Source organism: Melopsittacus undulatus, chromosome 1, assembly GCF_012275295.1.
Source record: "Melopsittacus undulatus isolate bMelUnd1 chromosome 1, bMelUnd1.mat.Z, whole genome shotgun sequence".
In the NCBI taxonomy this organism is placed as follows: Eukaryota; Metazoa; Chordata; class Aves; order Psittaciformes; family Psittaculidae; genus Melopsittacus; species Melopsittacus undulatus.
In genome coordinates, this window is record NC_047527.1 from 48,969,447 (window position 1) to 48,985,393 (window position 15,947).

The following is a 15,947-nucleotide window of genomic DNA, read 5'->3' on the forward strand; positions in this document are numbered from 1 at the left end:
GCGCTGTTTCCCTCAGAGGAAGGCGCGGGCAGCTCTGAGGTGCCTTCAGGGAGCCAGCGCAGGCGCTCGGCCGGCAACACCGTCCCGGGGGCCGCAGGGGCCGCAGGGGCCGCTTTCCCCTGCGGGAAGCCCCCACCGCGTACACCTCCTCCCGCCGGCACCACGGTGTGCGTCGGGCACACGCACAACGAGTACGAGGGGTGCGCGCTCCCGGCCGGGGCTGTCAAACCCGCCCGGACACCGGGGCCGCGGCCGTTTTCGAGCGCGCGCCTCCCCATCCTCCGCGCGCTCGCTCCCGCCGCCCCGCCCTTTTCCCTTCCCAGGTCCGCCGGGAGTGGCGCGCGCGCGCGCGCCCCCTCCGACCGTTGGAGCGGGTGAATGGAGGCGGGAGCCGAGCGGCGGCCGCGCGCCCCCTCCTCGCGCGCATACCTTCTGTCCCCCCCCTCCACTTCTCCTCACCCCGCCCCACCCCGCCCGCACAGGAGCCGTTCCCCCAGCGCATGCGCACAGCGCCGCCGAGCCCATCCGTCCCCCCCCGACGGTTCAAACAGGAAGGCGGACATGTTGGTATCTTTCCTCACAGCAGGTTTCCTCGCAGTCGTCGCGGCCGGACCGTACGCTTTCCCCTCCCCTTAAGCCACCTCCTTTCCTCCTCCCTCTCGCGTTGCAACCTCGGGTCGGTGCTGAAGTGGTCCGGGCTGCAGCTCCGTACGTGAAGCGGAGGAGTGGAGCTGGGCACAGCGCAGCCGGCTTTGGCAGAGGCAGCGAGGAGCCGCCGGCGGCCGCGCAGCGAAGAGGAGAGGGGAAGAAAGATGCTGTTGCTGTCGTTCCGCCGTTGAAGGGACTCGCCCCCTGCCCGCGGCGTGGGCTCGCATCGGGCCGGGGCGGCCTGTGAGCCCAGCTGGCAGCCCTGCGCTGCCCGCCCGCCCTCCCGCAGCAAGCAGGGCACAGCCGAGGCGAGGGGCAGCTTGTCCCCTGCCCCACCCTGGGATCTCTGTGCCCATGGAAGGACCTACCCCACGGTGCTGAGACACGTCGCCGAGAGGATTTTCCTACTTTCCCACCCTCTCTCATTTTGTTGCAGGTTTTTGCGGTTTTATCTATTTTTCCCGTTATTTTTATTTTCTATTGTTGATTTTTCATCTGGTTTTCTGCAAAGAAAGCTGTGTTTCGGAACCTGGCACCGACCCGCCGCCGCTCCTGCACGGCTGGGAGGAGGAACCGCTACGCTGGCTCTCAGGGCGGCTTCCCCGGCTGGGAAAATGAGGGTGCCGAGACACTGGGGCCCGAGTAGAGGAGGGAGGGAAAGGAAACCTGCTGCTGCGGAGTTGTGAGCAGCCCAGGAAAGTGCGTGCTTGCGTGGAGGAGGGGGAAGAAGCAGCCTCATCCCCCCCTGCCGCGGACTGTCCTTCGGTTCTCTGCCCCCTTGGCGGGGCAGCGTGGGGGACAAGCCTCAGAGACTTCTGTGATTGAAGGGATTTTGCAGGAAGCGCTCCTCTGCCTGGTATAGGCTGTGTGGTTTCTCTTTTGTGCTCGCTTGTTCCTGTTTTTTAATTTTTTTTTACTTCATTATTTTTAACCTTACTTTGCCCTGGAATAAGGGAAACTTTTATATCTGGAAACATGTCGACGGGAGAAAGTTTTGAGTCTCGGTTTGAAAAAATCGACGTGACTTTAAAGGACCCCAAATCCGAAGTGAACGTGGACTGTTTGCTGGTGAGTAGGGAGCGTCGATGCGCCCCCCGTCCCGCGTCCCCGAATTTCTTACCCTGTGGGACCGAATCTCGTACTCCTGGCTGAGTCACCACCGTGCTTAACTCCGCACTGGTGTTGTGTTTACTCAGCGTTGAGCTGAGGGTGCGTGGATGTCTATGTGCAGGGAGAGCGGCTCTCTTGCCAAGGAGGCGCCCGCCCGGTCATGCCACAGACTTGTCATTTCTCTCGCTTCATGCATCTTTCTTTCTTTCCTTCGCCTACTGTCATAAAGGGCGGTGGACACTTTATACAATGCATAATTTGTGAGTGCCAGTCCTGCGTGTAAGCAGGAGACTGTAAATAGCTTTGATAATACCAATTCTCTCTTCAACATGTTTTTTCGTTTAGAGAGTGAGGTCCTCTTATGTTGTGGTTAAGCACTGCAACACTGACTTCAGCCTGTTAAGCCTAGATGTTTGCAAATGTTAATCAGTGACGTGTGAAATGCCGCTCTAAGATTAATATGCCTCAGATTAATAAGGTTAATAACAGGTGGGGAAGTAGTCATGGCAGGGGTTTGAATACATTTTAAACCAGTTGGTGTGCTAGGCCTGGGATAGAGGGCTGCTTGTTCATTGTTTCCCTACTTGATCATACCTGATGGCTGAATGGGTCACTCCAGTGCTGTCGGTGTTATAATTGCATCACAAGAAAGCAAACCATAACACTTCCTGTCTGACATAAAACCAATGTTATTTGGTATTTGCTTGACAAAACTGGATGGTATTTTAGTTCTGATTACAAAAAAGTACCTCAACAAAGTGTATGTTAAATCCAGCCAATTTGTTTGGGATGCAGCTGGTTACTTAGATATGCCTGGGGATGCCCCAGAGTAGTAGTAAATTGTAATTTGTGCCTTTATGCTGAAGTAGAGAATTTCTTCAATTTGTATGAAGTGATAAAAGTTCCTCAGTATATTTTTTCCCTGGCTTTCTGCTGTCAGAGAGGAGAGCAGGTAAACTGGGTTTGTTCGTAGTATGAACTCTGACATTTGGGTTTGGGGGGCAAGGGAGGTTTGGGGGTGGAGATGGTGCGTAATAGTCATTCTTCATCTTCTGCTGCATGGCTCTTAGAAAGCTCGCTTGAGCATAAGGCAGTTGAGAGGTGAAAAGAATCTAAGGAGAATCTGTACAAGTTCATGATGTTGTGCACTCTCTTTAGCTTATTACTGATTTATGACCTTCTGAAGTGTTGACAGGTCAAACCTACATCTCTGGATAAAAAGCAGATAAAAGGGGAGCCTTGTGGATGTTGCTGCCACAAAGACAAATAGCATCGCATCTTCCAGTTAACTTGCTGCTTTTCATCCAGTTTTCATATCTGTCATCTCAGAACCACAACTAGTGAGAAGACATCTGGTGCTTTGGATACACTTTGCCAGTTTTGATTGTCAAATCTGACATTTTTACACACAGATTCTATTGATTGGAGTCAGAGTTTAGGTCTAGTTAAGAGTTCAGAGTTTTGTGTTAACCATGACGCAGTTTGCTATTACATGCTATAATGATGGGCATACTGTAGGGACCTTGCCACAGTGATAGTAATCAGTTTAAGGATATGACCCCTTTCAGTTATCTTAATTGTGATTTGGAGCTAAACTGTAGTCTGGGAATCACCTTGTTGGGATTCTTGTCGCACTTGTGTGAAGCTTCAGAATGTGTTTGCATCTCAGATCTTTAGAATGTACTTTTAAAGTGAAATTATTCTTTTAAAGTAATACCAATGATAAAAGAAAGCACTTCTGAAGAAATCACCTGGTAGGTGAACTTTGTAGGTGTTAGGCCACTATGTCAAGTTTTCAGTTGGCCTGACTTCACTTTTGTTTCCTTGCTCTCATGCTGAGTTGGTTCTTGAGTAATTTTCTATAGAATTTAACTATCCTAACACTTTTTAAGGAATTTAAATGTTTCACACAAGTTTGTAGTGTGATGATTCACATTTCAAGCATCATTCTTGGCCCAGGGTACTATTTATATATCAAATACATTGTAATCTATGTGGATATGCTCTTAAGGAAGAAATGCCTAGGTGTAGGTGTAATTGATCTGCATTTAAAGTATCTTCTAAGATGAACACCTATTCCCTTTCTCTCAGCCCCAGGTTAAAGGGAAACTTGTCAGGCTCTAGGCCTGGTACACTTGAAAATCCTTTTTTGTAAAACCTTTTAAACCTAAAAACCCTTATTTTGTCTTCTTAAAGTTGTGTATTGATGTTATTTATAATTCCTTTCACTTTTCCTAAGCAAAGGTGTTAGCTAACTATGTGTATCTGATATCTGAGTGGTAGTATATGGATAACTGATGCATAGACACTTACTGCACATAGCATCTGATACTCTCTACATGTAGGTTTAAAATGCTGGAGTTCTTTTCGGTTCAAGAAACATTTTTTTGACTGTGCAAAGAAAAGTCTCAGTAATGCCCTTGGCTTCTCTTAGGATGATTTTATCCGTGTTAGCTTTACTTCATTTTGCTTCAATTCTTACTCTTAATTCCACATCAGTTTGTAGCCACTGTAGACTGGAAGGCAGGCATGCATTAACTTTTAAATCAGTTTTGTAACCACTTTGGTTTTTGTACGTGTCGGAAGCTAGGTCTGTATGCTAGAAAGATTCTAAATTTGTATGTGAAGTAGTCTGAACATGCTAGGAAAGTGGGGGGGAGGGGTAGGCGGGCTGATACAAAGGAAGGCGTGTTACCGTTTCAGGAAGGTGTGGGTGAAGAGTGCTGACAACAGACCAGGCGGAAAAGACACACTGAGGACTATATGACTTCAGTTTACATGCTTCAGGAAGGAAATTCATAAAACTGAAGTGCAGGGGGAGATGTGTTTATTTTTCTTGTTTTCACTTATACAATTGTAATAAGAACAGAGTAAGAAAATAGACTAAGTTGCAACCCCTGTAACTAAATTTGTTTGTTTCTTTGGGACTTCCATGCGCTTGATTTAGTACTAGGTTGGGAAATAATTGCTAGGCTGTCTTTTTTTGGTGAGCTATGAGGAGCCAAAAGCCTCTGTTCTGTGTAAACCATGTGCTACAGCTGAATATGTGCTTTTTCCTCAAACTATGGGGTTCTAGGAGTCCTACAGTCCTCAAAAGATTGAATAGCACTGAGAAGGCTGCATTAGGTAGTCACACTCTAGGGTGTGCAGTGATCAGAGACAGGTGAATGCTATAGGCATGCTAAGTAGAGGCAAAGTTAGTATGAATAACTAGCTGTAACTTGAGCTTAGTGTCTCGTTAATGATATTAAGCAGTGGAAAGTAGTGTTCAGTGAGCATACTGCTACAGCAGTTTTGGAATAAAATCATATTTCTTATTCCTCTGTGTTTCTTACTAAATCCTTGGGATTTATGGGCTTCCAGTGTCTGGAGAATGGAGAGAGAGGAGAGGGGTCTAATGCAGGACTGGAAGGGGCACATGTTGCTCTGAAGCTGCCTATGTTTTTGATTAAAAAATAAAAACATTTTCATGAAAATTTACTAGTTTGGTGTGTTCTCTGCTCTGGTAACTGACACAGAGCCTTTTCATGTTTTATGTAGGTGCTTGGGCAACTCAGTCATTCAAGTAGTCAAGTAGTTGATTTTTAAAGCTTCAGATTTTTGATGGTCTTAATATTCAAAGATGTCAAATGTTTCACTTGTTCAGCACTTTGGCTACATATTAACTGACATCAGTAAACACTGCATATGACAAACTTGTTTTATCTAGTCTCAAGAGGTTTCTATCTTTGTTGAACCAAAAATACACAGGTACAGAGCATGATTCACCTGTTTTCCCTAGGTCTATTTTGTAGGTCTAATATAACTCAAGAACTCCTGAAGTAAATGTACTTCATCAAAATAACTGTAGAAAATCAGCCTCACTGAAACAGCATTAACTGTGCTTTTAGAGTCTGAGTGAAAAAATGCTAGAGAAACTTGGTTATCTGAGAAGCTTGCTCATTTTCCAATGAAACTCATGCACAGAGAAAGCAGAGCTTGAGTTTTTGTGGATTGTCAGCTTTAGAATGCCCCAAGTTGTTTGGAAGTAGTTCAAATTAAGGGAAAAGGTAAATTGTCATTGACTAAATCTCCTTGGACAAATTCCTACCATTCTTTAGATCCAAGCGCAAGATCCTGTGCTTTCGTTGGGGCAGGCACCAGCATCAGTATAGACTGAATGTTAGATGGATTAAAAGCAGCTCTGTGGAGAAGGGCTTGGGGGTATTTGAAGAGAATGTCTGAATGTGTCTCTGTCGTGATGGAGAGTGATTTTTTACCAGCACCTATAGTGACAGGACAAAGGGCATCAGTTCTAAGCTGAAAGAGAACAATTTTTAGATTGGACATGAGGATAACGATTTTTACTAAGAGGGTTGTGAAACACTGGAAGAGGATGCCTAAAGAGGTTGTGTCTGCCCCATCCCTGGCAGTGCTGAAGGCCAGGTTTGACTGGACTTTGAGCAACCTCGTGTAGTGAAAGATGTCTCAGCCTGTGGCAGGGATGTTGGAACTAAATGATGTTTAAGGTCCCTTCCAATCCTAGTAGTCCAATCCTTAACTATTCTTATTCTGCAGTTTGACTTCTGGCTGACCTAGAAATATAATTCTGTCTTCAAGTTACCATATCCAAGCTTTAGATGCAAAAATATAATTGCAGGTTGATATTACCTGCTTATCACCAAGAAATATGTAATATATAGGTTGATGTGAAATTACTGATAAAATATATAGTTTGGTATGTTAAAGGTAAAATGCAAGTAAGCTGGCTTTGAAAATACAGTAACTTGGTGGATTCTCATTTCAGATTGAACCTCTTAGAAGAATGTTTTAATATTCTGTAAGCCTTAAAAAAAGTGAACAATAGAGCTGGTGGGACTGTCAAAATGTTAGTGTTTGGTTCACACTGTATAGTATAGATATACAGCAATAACAGTTAACCAATTTTCTTCTTGTAAAACTAGAGGCTGTAAGAATGGGATTATTTTTCCTATAGGAAGTTTTAATCAAGAAAGATAGTAGGTTTTAGTTGATGTTAAGACACATTTCAACAAGAGGAATAAAAAACCCCAACCAAAGCTCTATAGTAGACCTTAAGTGCTCTTAATAAGTAAAAATATTTGTAAACAATGTCCTTTTCCCTGGCAACTGCAGAGTGTGCTAGTATTTTGTTAGTGGTGGGAAGGAAGAGGGAAACACCTGGAATATTTTTGTTGGCTAAATTGAAAATCAACCTGTTGGTCTGTAAAACTTTTGACTTTAAGGACAGTAGTAGCTTCAGGAGCCACTCACTGAGAACTTACTAAATATTCAGAAGCACTGTGATCAGAAAATATTGGTAGCTTTACAGTTGCTGTTAGCAGAATTCCCTAGGACGTGTTTTAGTACAACTTAAAAATAAGTGTTTTCAGGTCTCTTACCAAGGAATACAGATGTGTTTGTCCCGATACAGGACGTTTATCTTGAATATTAGAGGTCCCAAAATATATAATTAAAAACTTGAGTTTTTTTTTTTTGTGAATGTTGCTTGCTGCTAGTTATCAAAATTTCTCATCAAGAAATTGCAGTTTCAAATGGCAGTACTGAAAACTGAACTTCCTTCTCTAAAAACAAAATTAGAGAATGGTTGAAAACTATTCTGTCTTTGCCTTAATTTGTCCAGTCGTTCGAACAGCAATAAAGGCAGAAGGATGACGAGACAATATTGGTAAACCTGTAAGCACTATGTAGACAGCACTCAGTTATATCTCTTAATACAAATAATACTGTCTTTTATCTTTCTCAGTCTGCTGAAATGAACGCCCATCACGGTGATTGAACAAGAGCTGAAACCCAATATTTATGAAGAAAAAAAGTGGTTTGTAGCTCTTCTTGTCCATAGTGTTTTGCTCCTGCTGAGAAGATTGAATTATATCCTATAGTGTAATCTCAAGTCAGAAGACTAGAGATCTCTCAGTAGTCTGCTCAGCATCAGCAGAGTGTAACGTGCTGTGGTGCATATTTAGTTATAGCAGTCTAGAGACTGTCTAGCCAAGCAGCAGTCACTGGGTCTGGTGAGCTGCCCATGTTCATAGGGTAGAACCAGCAGAGGATCAGTACCAGCTTCTAACTGAAGCACGGGTCAAAGTCTGTTCTGATACTCAAAATCTCATAAAAGATTGGCTTTAACTGAAAGATTGCCACTCCCTGTCAATATTTATACACTACAAACTGTCATGGGGACAGTATGTGAGGTCTCTTTATTCATAGGCCTCAATTTTAATCCAACTGATGATTTCTTTATTTCAGGTTTTTCCTTTTTAATTTCTTACATGGATTAATTTTTCTGTTTCTTTTTTAGAGTTGAGAAATACATGAAAGTTTTCTTGGTTTCTTTTTTTTTTGCAGTTGTGTGGTCTGAGATGATGCAAAGAGCTGATGGCTGGAGACCTCTGCAGAAAACACTGCACAAACTTGGGCTATATTTTGGACTGTAGATTGGAAGTACCTAAATGTGTTTCTAGCTCATGAGTATCTGAGCTACAGAATTATAATTAATCTGGAAACACAGGCGGAATATTTACTTGTTTTTTTCCTAGAGAACTTCATAATACTTAAAAAAAAATAACTGAGAAATCCTCAAATTCTAATGGTTATGCAAATATTGAGTAATTATGTAATTTTTCAGAAAATGGGTATAGCTTTAACGGTTATGGCTTTAATAGCTTTAATGGTTATTTCAAATAGGAAAATGTGAAAGAAGGGTGGTTAGGACATTCGTCTCATGCTGGACACTTGTAGATGATGCTATACTTAGTATTACAGGAAAATTGAGATCTTGAGATAAAATCAGGCTCTTTATTCTATGTCCATGTTTTGGTTAGAAGCTTCAAAAAAACCTCAAAAATTTGTTTCTTTTCTTGAAATCAGTTACTTTAGAATTTGATTTGGAAGTCTGCCTTTTTAATATTTAATACCAAGTGCACAGTGAAAGTAATATTTCATTGAGTGCAAGTGGTTATTGTTTCACAGAATGATTGAGACTGGAAGGGACTGCCAGAGGTTGTTTTGTTTAACCCTTCTGCTCTGACAGGGCTATGTGGAGCAGATTGCCTGTGGCAGCTTTTGAGTATCTTAAAGGTGTAAACTCCAGAACCCCTCTGGGCAACCTGTAATTTCCATTTCTCAGCAGTACATTTACTTGGTTGATGATTCATAATGGAGAACAAAATTCACTGAAACTAAACAAAAAAGTAATCAATGCTCATTTTCCATTTATTGGCAGAGTTCTCCAAGTATTTTGGCCTTTTTAACTTTAACTTTTTAACCTCTTTGTTGCCTAAGTAATTTTGTGAAAGGCATTTGCTGCAGAAGAATAGAGGACCTTTTCTCATGGAGGTGTTTACAGGTTTGGAGATTTTAGGCAGAATGGTTTGTATTTGAGGGAACAGTTGCTGTGAATTGGTACATAAATTACATCTCATTTGTGAATGCAGTTGAAACAGATTAGATGTAGAATTTTTCTGCTGGAGGGAAAAAAGAGCTAATGCCTTGCTCTGATGCCCACCTTACACTCCAGAAATGCACTTCCAGGTTTTCGTGATTCCGAACCTTAGTATCGTAGTGTTTTCTGTGTCTGTGTGTGTACGTCATTCTCTTCATGATAGGTAGTGAGGGAGACTGGTAGGACTTGCTTATTGGCATGGGAATTTTGAAGACTTCTTGTTATTGATAAGGCCAGAACCTGTCTCTGGGAGAAAGGTGAAGGAGGAGAGACTGCCTGTGGTAAAAGCTGAAGTGCAAGGTGTCAATACAGCAAGCACCATCTTCCTGGAGTATAGATAACAAATTCCTGCATGTTAATTCTACCACTGAGATCTAGAAGCACCTTCTACTACTGCTGTGGAGTGACTCTGTGTTAAGGTACTTAAGAGGGGAGGAAGCCTCTCCAGCCAGAAGATGATAGAGTAGGAGTGGATGGGAAAGATCTTTCAGGAGGAAGAATAAAGGAGGAGTGAGAATGAAGGTATGACAGTGAGTTTCTGCTGGTTATACTTGCTCATGCAAGGTTCCAGGTTGCATGGAACAGTACCAGGCAAGACATGAAGCTGTAATTGAAAACAGAGGTAATATTGATGCCTCAAAACTTTGGCTTAATATTATGCACTGCTGTCAGAGGTGGAATCATAGAATTTCCTCATGAGCTTTTCTTTGTTACGAAATCTTATTTTATCAATGTGTTATTATACCAATCTCTTCTTGGAAAGTGGCTTAGATTGTAGGCACACAAATCGTGTTAGTATTAAGATGAGAGAATTTACTTTGCTTTTGCAAAGAAAAAAGGTTCTTCTGTCACTTTGGTCTACCAAGTAGTTTGTATATTGATCTAATACATCTTCTGCGAGCTGCTGTCTTCCTCCTTAAACTCAAGTTACTACTAAGATCATTGGCAATTTATTGCCAGCACATCAATTACACAGTTTGGGGTGGTCTTGGTGTCATTCAAACCTGCTATTATATGCTATATATCTTTTGTACAAGGCCAAAAACTGTGCCAGCCAAATGGTAGACTTTTTAGGACTTTAAGTTTCTGCTCTGCTGGTATTGTCAACAATCGTCATGGCTTTTGCAACAGGCGTTATTGCTGCCAACACTAGCTGAGTGATGGTGACAGAAATAACATGTCCATTAAGGCCTATGGAGTGATAGCTGAACTATTGATGTGATTGTTGTGTTGGTTTGGGTTTTGGTTGTGGGTTTGATTTTTAAACTAAATTTGGAATTGGAGGTGTCATTAAAAAACTAGACCCTCTCTATGGAGACTAGATTAGTATGCTTGTTGGAAAAACTTTTGCGTTCTATTTACATAAATGCTTGTGGCTATTTTCAGCCTTTTTCATACTTCACAAACTGTTTTGTGCATACAGTTTCTGAACACACAGCATGACCATAAAGTGTTTGGAGATGCTGTTCGCTTGTAAGATCAGTTGAAGAAATCTTCAGAACTAGCCACACTGTGGTTCTGAAACAAGCTGTGAAGGCTCTTGTTAGGAAGACCATATTGAGGAGAATTCTGGGTTATTTATCTAGAGTTCTAACACAAAGAAGGTCTTGTATCAAGTAACTTTTATGCTCAGAGCTGTTCATTGATTCCACTTAGCAGATTGGATTGGAGTAATGAAAGGATAAAAGTCTCTCTTGCTTCTAATTCCTGATGAGCATAAGGTCAGAGGAGTCTTTGAAGTTTTCTCCTGTTTTTTCTTTTCTGTCCTAAAATGCCGCCAGTCTCCCATAACAAAGCTTTTGTCCTACTTAGCGAGATGCATATATTATGCTATTTTCATCAGTAATTTGGACTTGAGATGTAATCAAAGATGCCATGTAGAGGAAAAATTGGAATGTTACAATGCTGGTGCTGCGGGAGCTGCTTCACTTCTGGGACTGCAACTGTAAATTACTTCTCTGTAACTTTCTGCTTCCTGTAAAATTGATTTTGGCTAGCATCAGGGAAGAGTTGGGATGGCTGCATTGTTCTTGACCTTATCTTTTCTTTTGGTCATGACAACCTTCTCTGAGCTCCTGGCAAAGAAGGCAGTCAGATCAACTTCACCTTCATATAAGAATAGTTCAACTTGATAGTTCCCATGAACTTAAGCTCATGGGAAAGAAATGTTTGAGAACCACAAATTCTAGGGGAAAGAAATAAGGGATTTTTTGATACACCCTTTTCATTGTAGCTTGATTAACTCATAGACATGGTCAGGAATAAAAGAAAAGATTGATTAAACCCATGCATTTGCAGGTTGGGAAGTTTTTCTTCCTAAGAATTTGATGCATTAGGAGTAGAAACTTAATTTTTCAGTTTCAGATTCAACCAGAATAGGCAGCTGAAGATTTTCCTTCATATCAGGCTGTGTTGTGAGAAGTGGTTGAATAGTACCAAAGCAGGACATCTTTCACTTTCTATCTTTCTTGTGTGTTTCAATGTCAGTGAACTCCCAGTGGTGTTGCATTACATTTTGTGGGAGGAAATAACAGAAACAAGTTGATGAAATTATAAGCTTACTTCTGCGTGAGGAATTGCCAAAAAGGGCATCACCAGCAGAGATAAGGAAATCATTATCCTACTGTACTCAGCACTTACCAGGCCACACCTGGAATACTTGGTTCAGTTTTGGTCCCTGCTGTACAAAAGAAATGTGGACGGGCTGGGGAGGGTCTAGAGAAAGAGCCAGAAAGATGATCAAGGGGCTGAGAAGCTTGCTCTATGAGGAAAAGCTGGGAGAACTGGGTTTGTTCAGCCTGGAGAAAAGGCGGCTCAGGAGAGCTTATCACTGTGTTTCAGTATTTAAAAGTGGGCTACAAAGGTGGTAACTCCTGTTTTACAAGGAGGCACATGGAAAAGATGAGGGGCAGTGGGCACAGGTTATTCCTGGGGAGATTCTGATTGGACACAAGAGAAAAATGTTTCACGAGAACAATCAGCCATGGGAATAATCTCTTCAGGGAAGTGGTGGATTCCCCAACACTGAACACTTGAAGGTAAAGTTGGACAGGGTGCTGGGCCATTTGTGTAGATGAGCTTGAGGTCCTTCCAGCCTGGTATTCTATGATCAGTCAAGTCTTTATGTTTAATTAAAAAAACCCTATCATATGAAGTGATGGGGTCACAGAAGTTGGGGAGGGGGGAGGGAAGAAAAAGGCAATATGGCTGTGAGTTTTTGAAGAATTGCTTTCAGAAGTAATGAGATGTTTTCACAAGATATTTTCTTGGGGGAGCTGGAATTGACATAACCTTTTTTGTGACAATGCAAAAAGACACCATCTTCTGTTTTTAACTAGTAACTTTGCAACTTTGAGCTAAAGCTCATGCTGAATATTAGACCTCCTCCTGTAGGTCTTCATTCTTAACAGTTTTAAAACCCACTATTTATCCATTTGACTTTGAGATTGTGGAAAGCCACTTATTCCATCTAAATAGCTTCTCTTGTTTGAGTACCAATTAAATCTCACCTGAAAAGACAGAGAATTTGAAATCAAAGTTCATGTGCTGTTATCCTCTTTTGTCTGCCTACTTAGTAAATGAAATATCAACAAATAGGGAGCATCAGTGCAGTACCAGACTATATATAATACTGACCTTCTGTACTTCTGAATATTCTTAACTGTAGTACACACAACAAATTTCACTTACAGGGTGGTTATAGGGTACAAGAACCCAAAAAACCACTCTGTGTAGAAGGAAGTCTTGTCTGTCTGCAAGCTATAAATACAAATATGAGGTTTGGAAAACAGGCAAAGAAATTAGGAGGATTATAATTAAAGATGATTTGGGGATTGGAATTGTTTGTTTGGCCTGTGGTGACTTAAGTCAGGGCTTCCTGATTTCTTCAGGCTTTTTGCGAGGCTGTTTTGAATTTCTATTTCCTGCATCTAAAATAGGGAAGTACTTCCCCCTTCTTCTCTCCCCCTACCCTGATTTGTGGGTTTGCTGTGGTGGGTGCAAGCTGCTGTTAGTATTCTTTTTAAGAGGTAGGGAAGTTTCCCTGGTAGTACCATTGGTGTATTTGAAAAATAGACATCAAGCTTTTAGCACACATGTGGTAAATATCAATGACCAAAAATACTCCACAAGAAGTATTTTAAACTAAGTGGAAAGGAAGGAGTGAGTCTGTTTATAACATACGTATGAAGATGCGGTGTTAAACTGGTGCTGTTTTAATGCATGCCTTTGCTTTCAGATTCTTAACTATTTAGAGTTTGAGTTTGATTTTCTTTAGTTACAGATGTTACCACAGATAAATAGGGGAAGCAAGTTTATCTGAACATAGACTCATGACTGCAACACACTCTTTTTAAGTAAAGAAAATTAGTTTCTCTGTGTATTAGTGCGTATTAGTACATCAACCTAGAAATTACTTTGCTTCAATATAATAAGTAAATTTTTACAATGCCTTAAGTTTGGAGTAGCGTGGAAACTTTAATGTTCATAAAGTTTACTGGTCTCTGACTTGCATAGTCTCTGTCGTAGAGATTTATTGTGTTTTCTAGGGGGAAAATTGGAGACAAATTAAGAAGAGCTTAATGAAATTAGATGTTTTTTATGGAAAAAGTTCAGTACTGCCTGACAGCTCTGTTATGCATGTATACAAAACTGTTAAAATGAAGACATATGCATTTAAAATGGCAGTTAAACTTAGAAACTACAGTGTCCAGTGCTCAGCTGATAATGCTTGGTAGTGTTACAGGAGGATCTTTCTGTATGTCATATTTCCTATTAGTGTAATCTCTGGAAGAAAGTGGGAGAGACCTCTAAAATGTCCAGTGACGTAAGCAGTTTGAGTGTTGTAATAATAAAGTTCATTAGTTCTCTGAAAAAATTCTTGTTAGTCTTACATGTTGAATAGGTAGTGGCTTTATTCCTTAACAAATTCATGTGTGACTGTTGCTTGCCTTTTACTTGTGACAGTGTGCTTCACATGCTTCCAGGAAAGCCTTTCTGTGAAAAGCTTCATTAAGCACTTGAGACCATTAACTAAATTTAGCTGGCTAGAAAAAAAAATATATGTTCAGTACATGCATGGTGCCTTTACATATATATATAATATATATATATACACACACATGAATGTGAAGAAAAATATGAAAATACTCGTGCATTTTCCTTTAAAATAAGAAATCCTGCAAATTCAGTTGAAGTACTCAAAACTGTAATAGATAGGATTTTTTTGTTTTCTGTACTGTGAAATTGTAGTGTCCTAATCTGGATTTTGTTAGAAGGAACTATGATGAGAGTATTTCTATAGTCTGTATGATGACACTGAAAAGGCACAAGGAATTCTCTCCATAAAGTTTGCTAATATGGAGTTGCATTAGGGTTAATTTTGGTGAGATATCAAACATACTATTTTAAAAATATATCTAAAGAGCTCTTGGTGGCTAGTATTTGTTACTTGGGCTGGCAACCTCATGTTGTTCAGTGTTTTCATAAATGATCTGGATGATGGGATTGAAAGTACCCTTGCTAAGTTTGCTGATGACACTAAATGGGGTGGTGAGGTGGACACTTTAGAAGGCAAAGCCATCTTAGAGAGATTTGGACGAACTGTAACAGTGAGCAAGTAAGAAGAATATGAAGTTTAAGAAAGACAAGTGCAGAGTGTTGCATCTGGGATGGTGTAATCAAAGAGCACAGTACTGGCTTGGATTTGTGTGGCTGGGGAGTAACCTTGCTGAAGGAGACTTGGAAGTCCTCGTGGACAACAAGCTGAATTTGAGTCAGCAGAGTGCTGCTGCAGCAACAGGGGCAAATCAGATCCTGGGCTGCATCTGCAAGGTCATTACTAGCAGAGATGGAGGTGTGATTATCTCACTCAGTGCCAGTCAGGCTGCACCTTGGAGTGTAACGTGTTCAGTTTTGTTTCCTACAATTCAAGAAAGAGACAGACAAACTGGAGAGGGTCCAAAGAGCTGAAGAACCTGCCTTGTATGGGAAGACTGAAGGAGTGTCCCTGGAGAAGAGAAGGATCAGGGGGACCTCATCACAGTATTCTGGTAATTAAAAGGCAGCAGCCTCAAAGAGGACAGGGGCTCTCCTTCCACAAGGAGCCACATGAGAATACAAGGGGCAGTGAGTACAAACTGTAGTGGGAGAGGTTTTGTATCTGTATAAGAAAATTTTTACAGTGAGAGCCATCAGTCACTACAAGAGCCTCAGCAGGGACATGGTGGAGTCCCCATCACTGGAGGCTTTCAAGATGCAGTTGGATAGGGTGCTAGATAATATCATCTAGGCTTCCTTTCCCATGAAAGTTGAACCAGATGACTTATTGAGGTGCCTTCCAACCTGTGATGATCTGTTGTTCTCTGATTCTTAGGCTTTTGAAAAAAATAGCTGTACAGTGTTTCACTGGTTGGTTTTCCCTTTGTCTTTTTCTAGGTTTGGTTTCAAGGCATCAGTGAAACTCTAGAATTGGTGCAACAATGGGTTTGTAACAGTGCTAGTTAAGCACACAGTAATTAGATGTACTATCAAGCTATAAAGATCCCATTTTCTGAGGCAACACTATACAGCATATGATATTGATGCTGAGCAGCACAATGTTTGTGTTGTCTTCTAACATCAGATGGAGTCAGAATAGTATAATAAAAAAAACCTAGACTTCAGGAGAAAAATCTTTAAATCTAGTGTCGTGAAGAGATGGAGGAAACTCAACTACAGAATGTATGCA

The 15,947-nt window shown here is 41.4% G+C and overlaps 1 protein-coding gene across 1 annotated transcript in view; it reads left to right on the forward strand.

The window, feature by feature from the left end:
• Positions 1-557: 557 nt before the first annotated feature.
• Positions 558-15,947, forward strand: part of ROCK1 (Rho associated coiled-coil containing protein kinase 1) — an 81,724-nt gene continuing 66,334 nt past the window's right edge. The window contains exon 1 of the mRNA XM_005153511.4: positions 558-1,716. Within this exon, the coding sequence (XP_005153568.2) occupies positions 1,624-1,716 (93 nt within the window). The 5' untranslated portion in view covers positions 558-1,623. The remainder of the gene's footprint in view (positions 1,717-15,947) is intronic.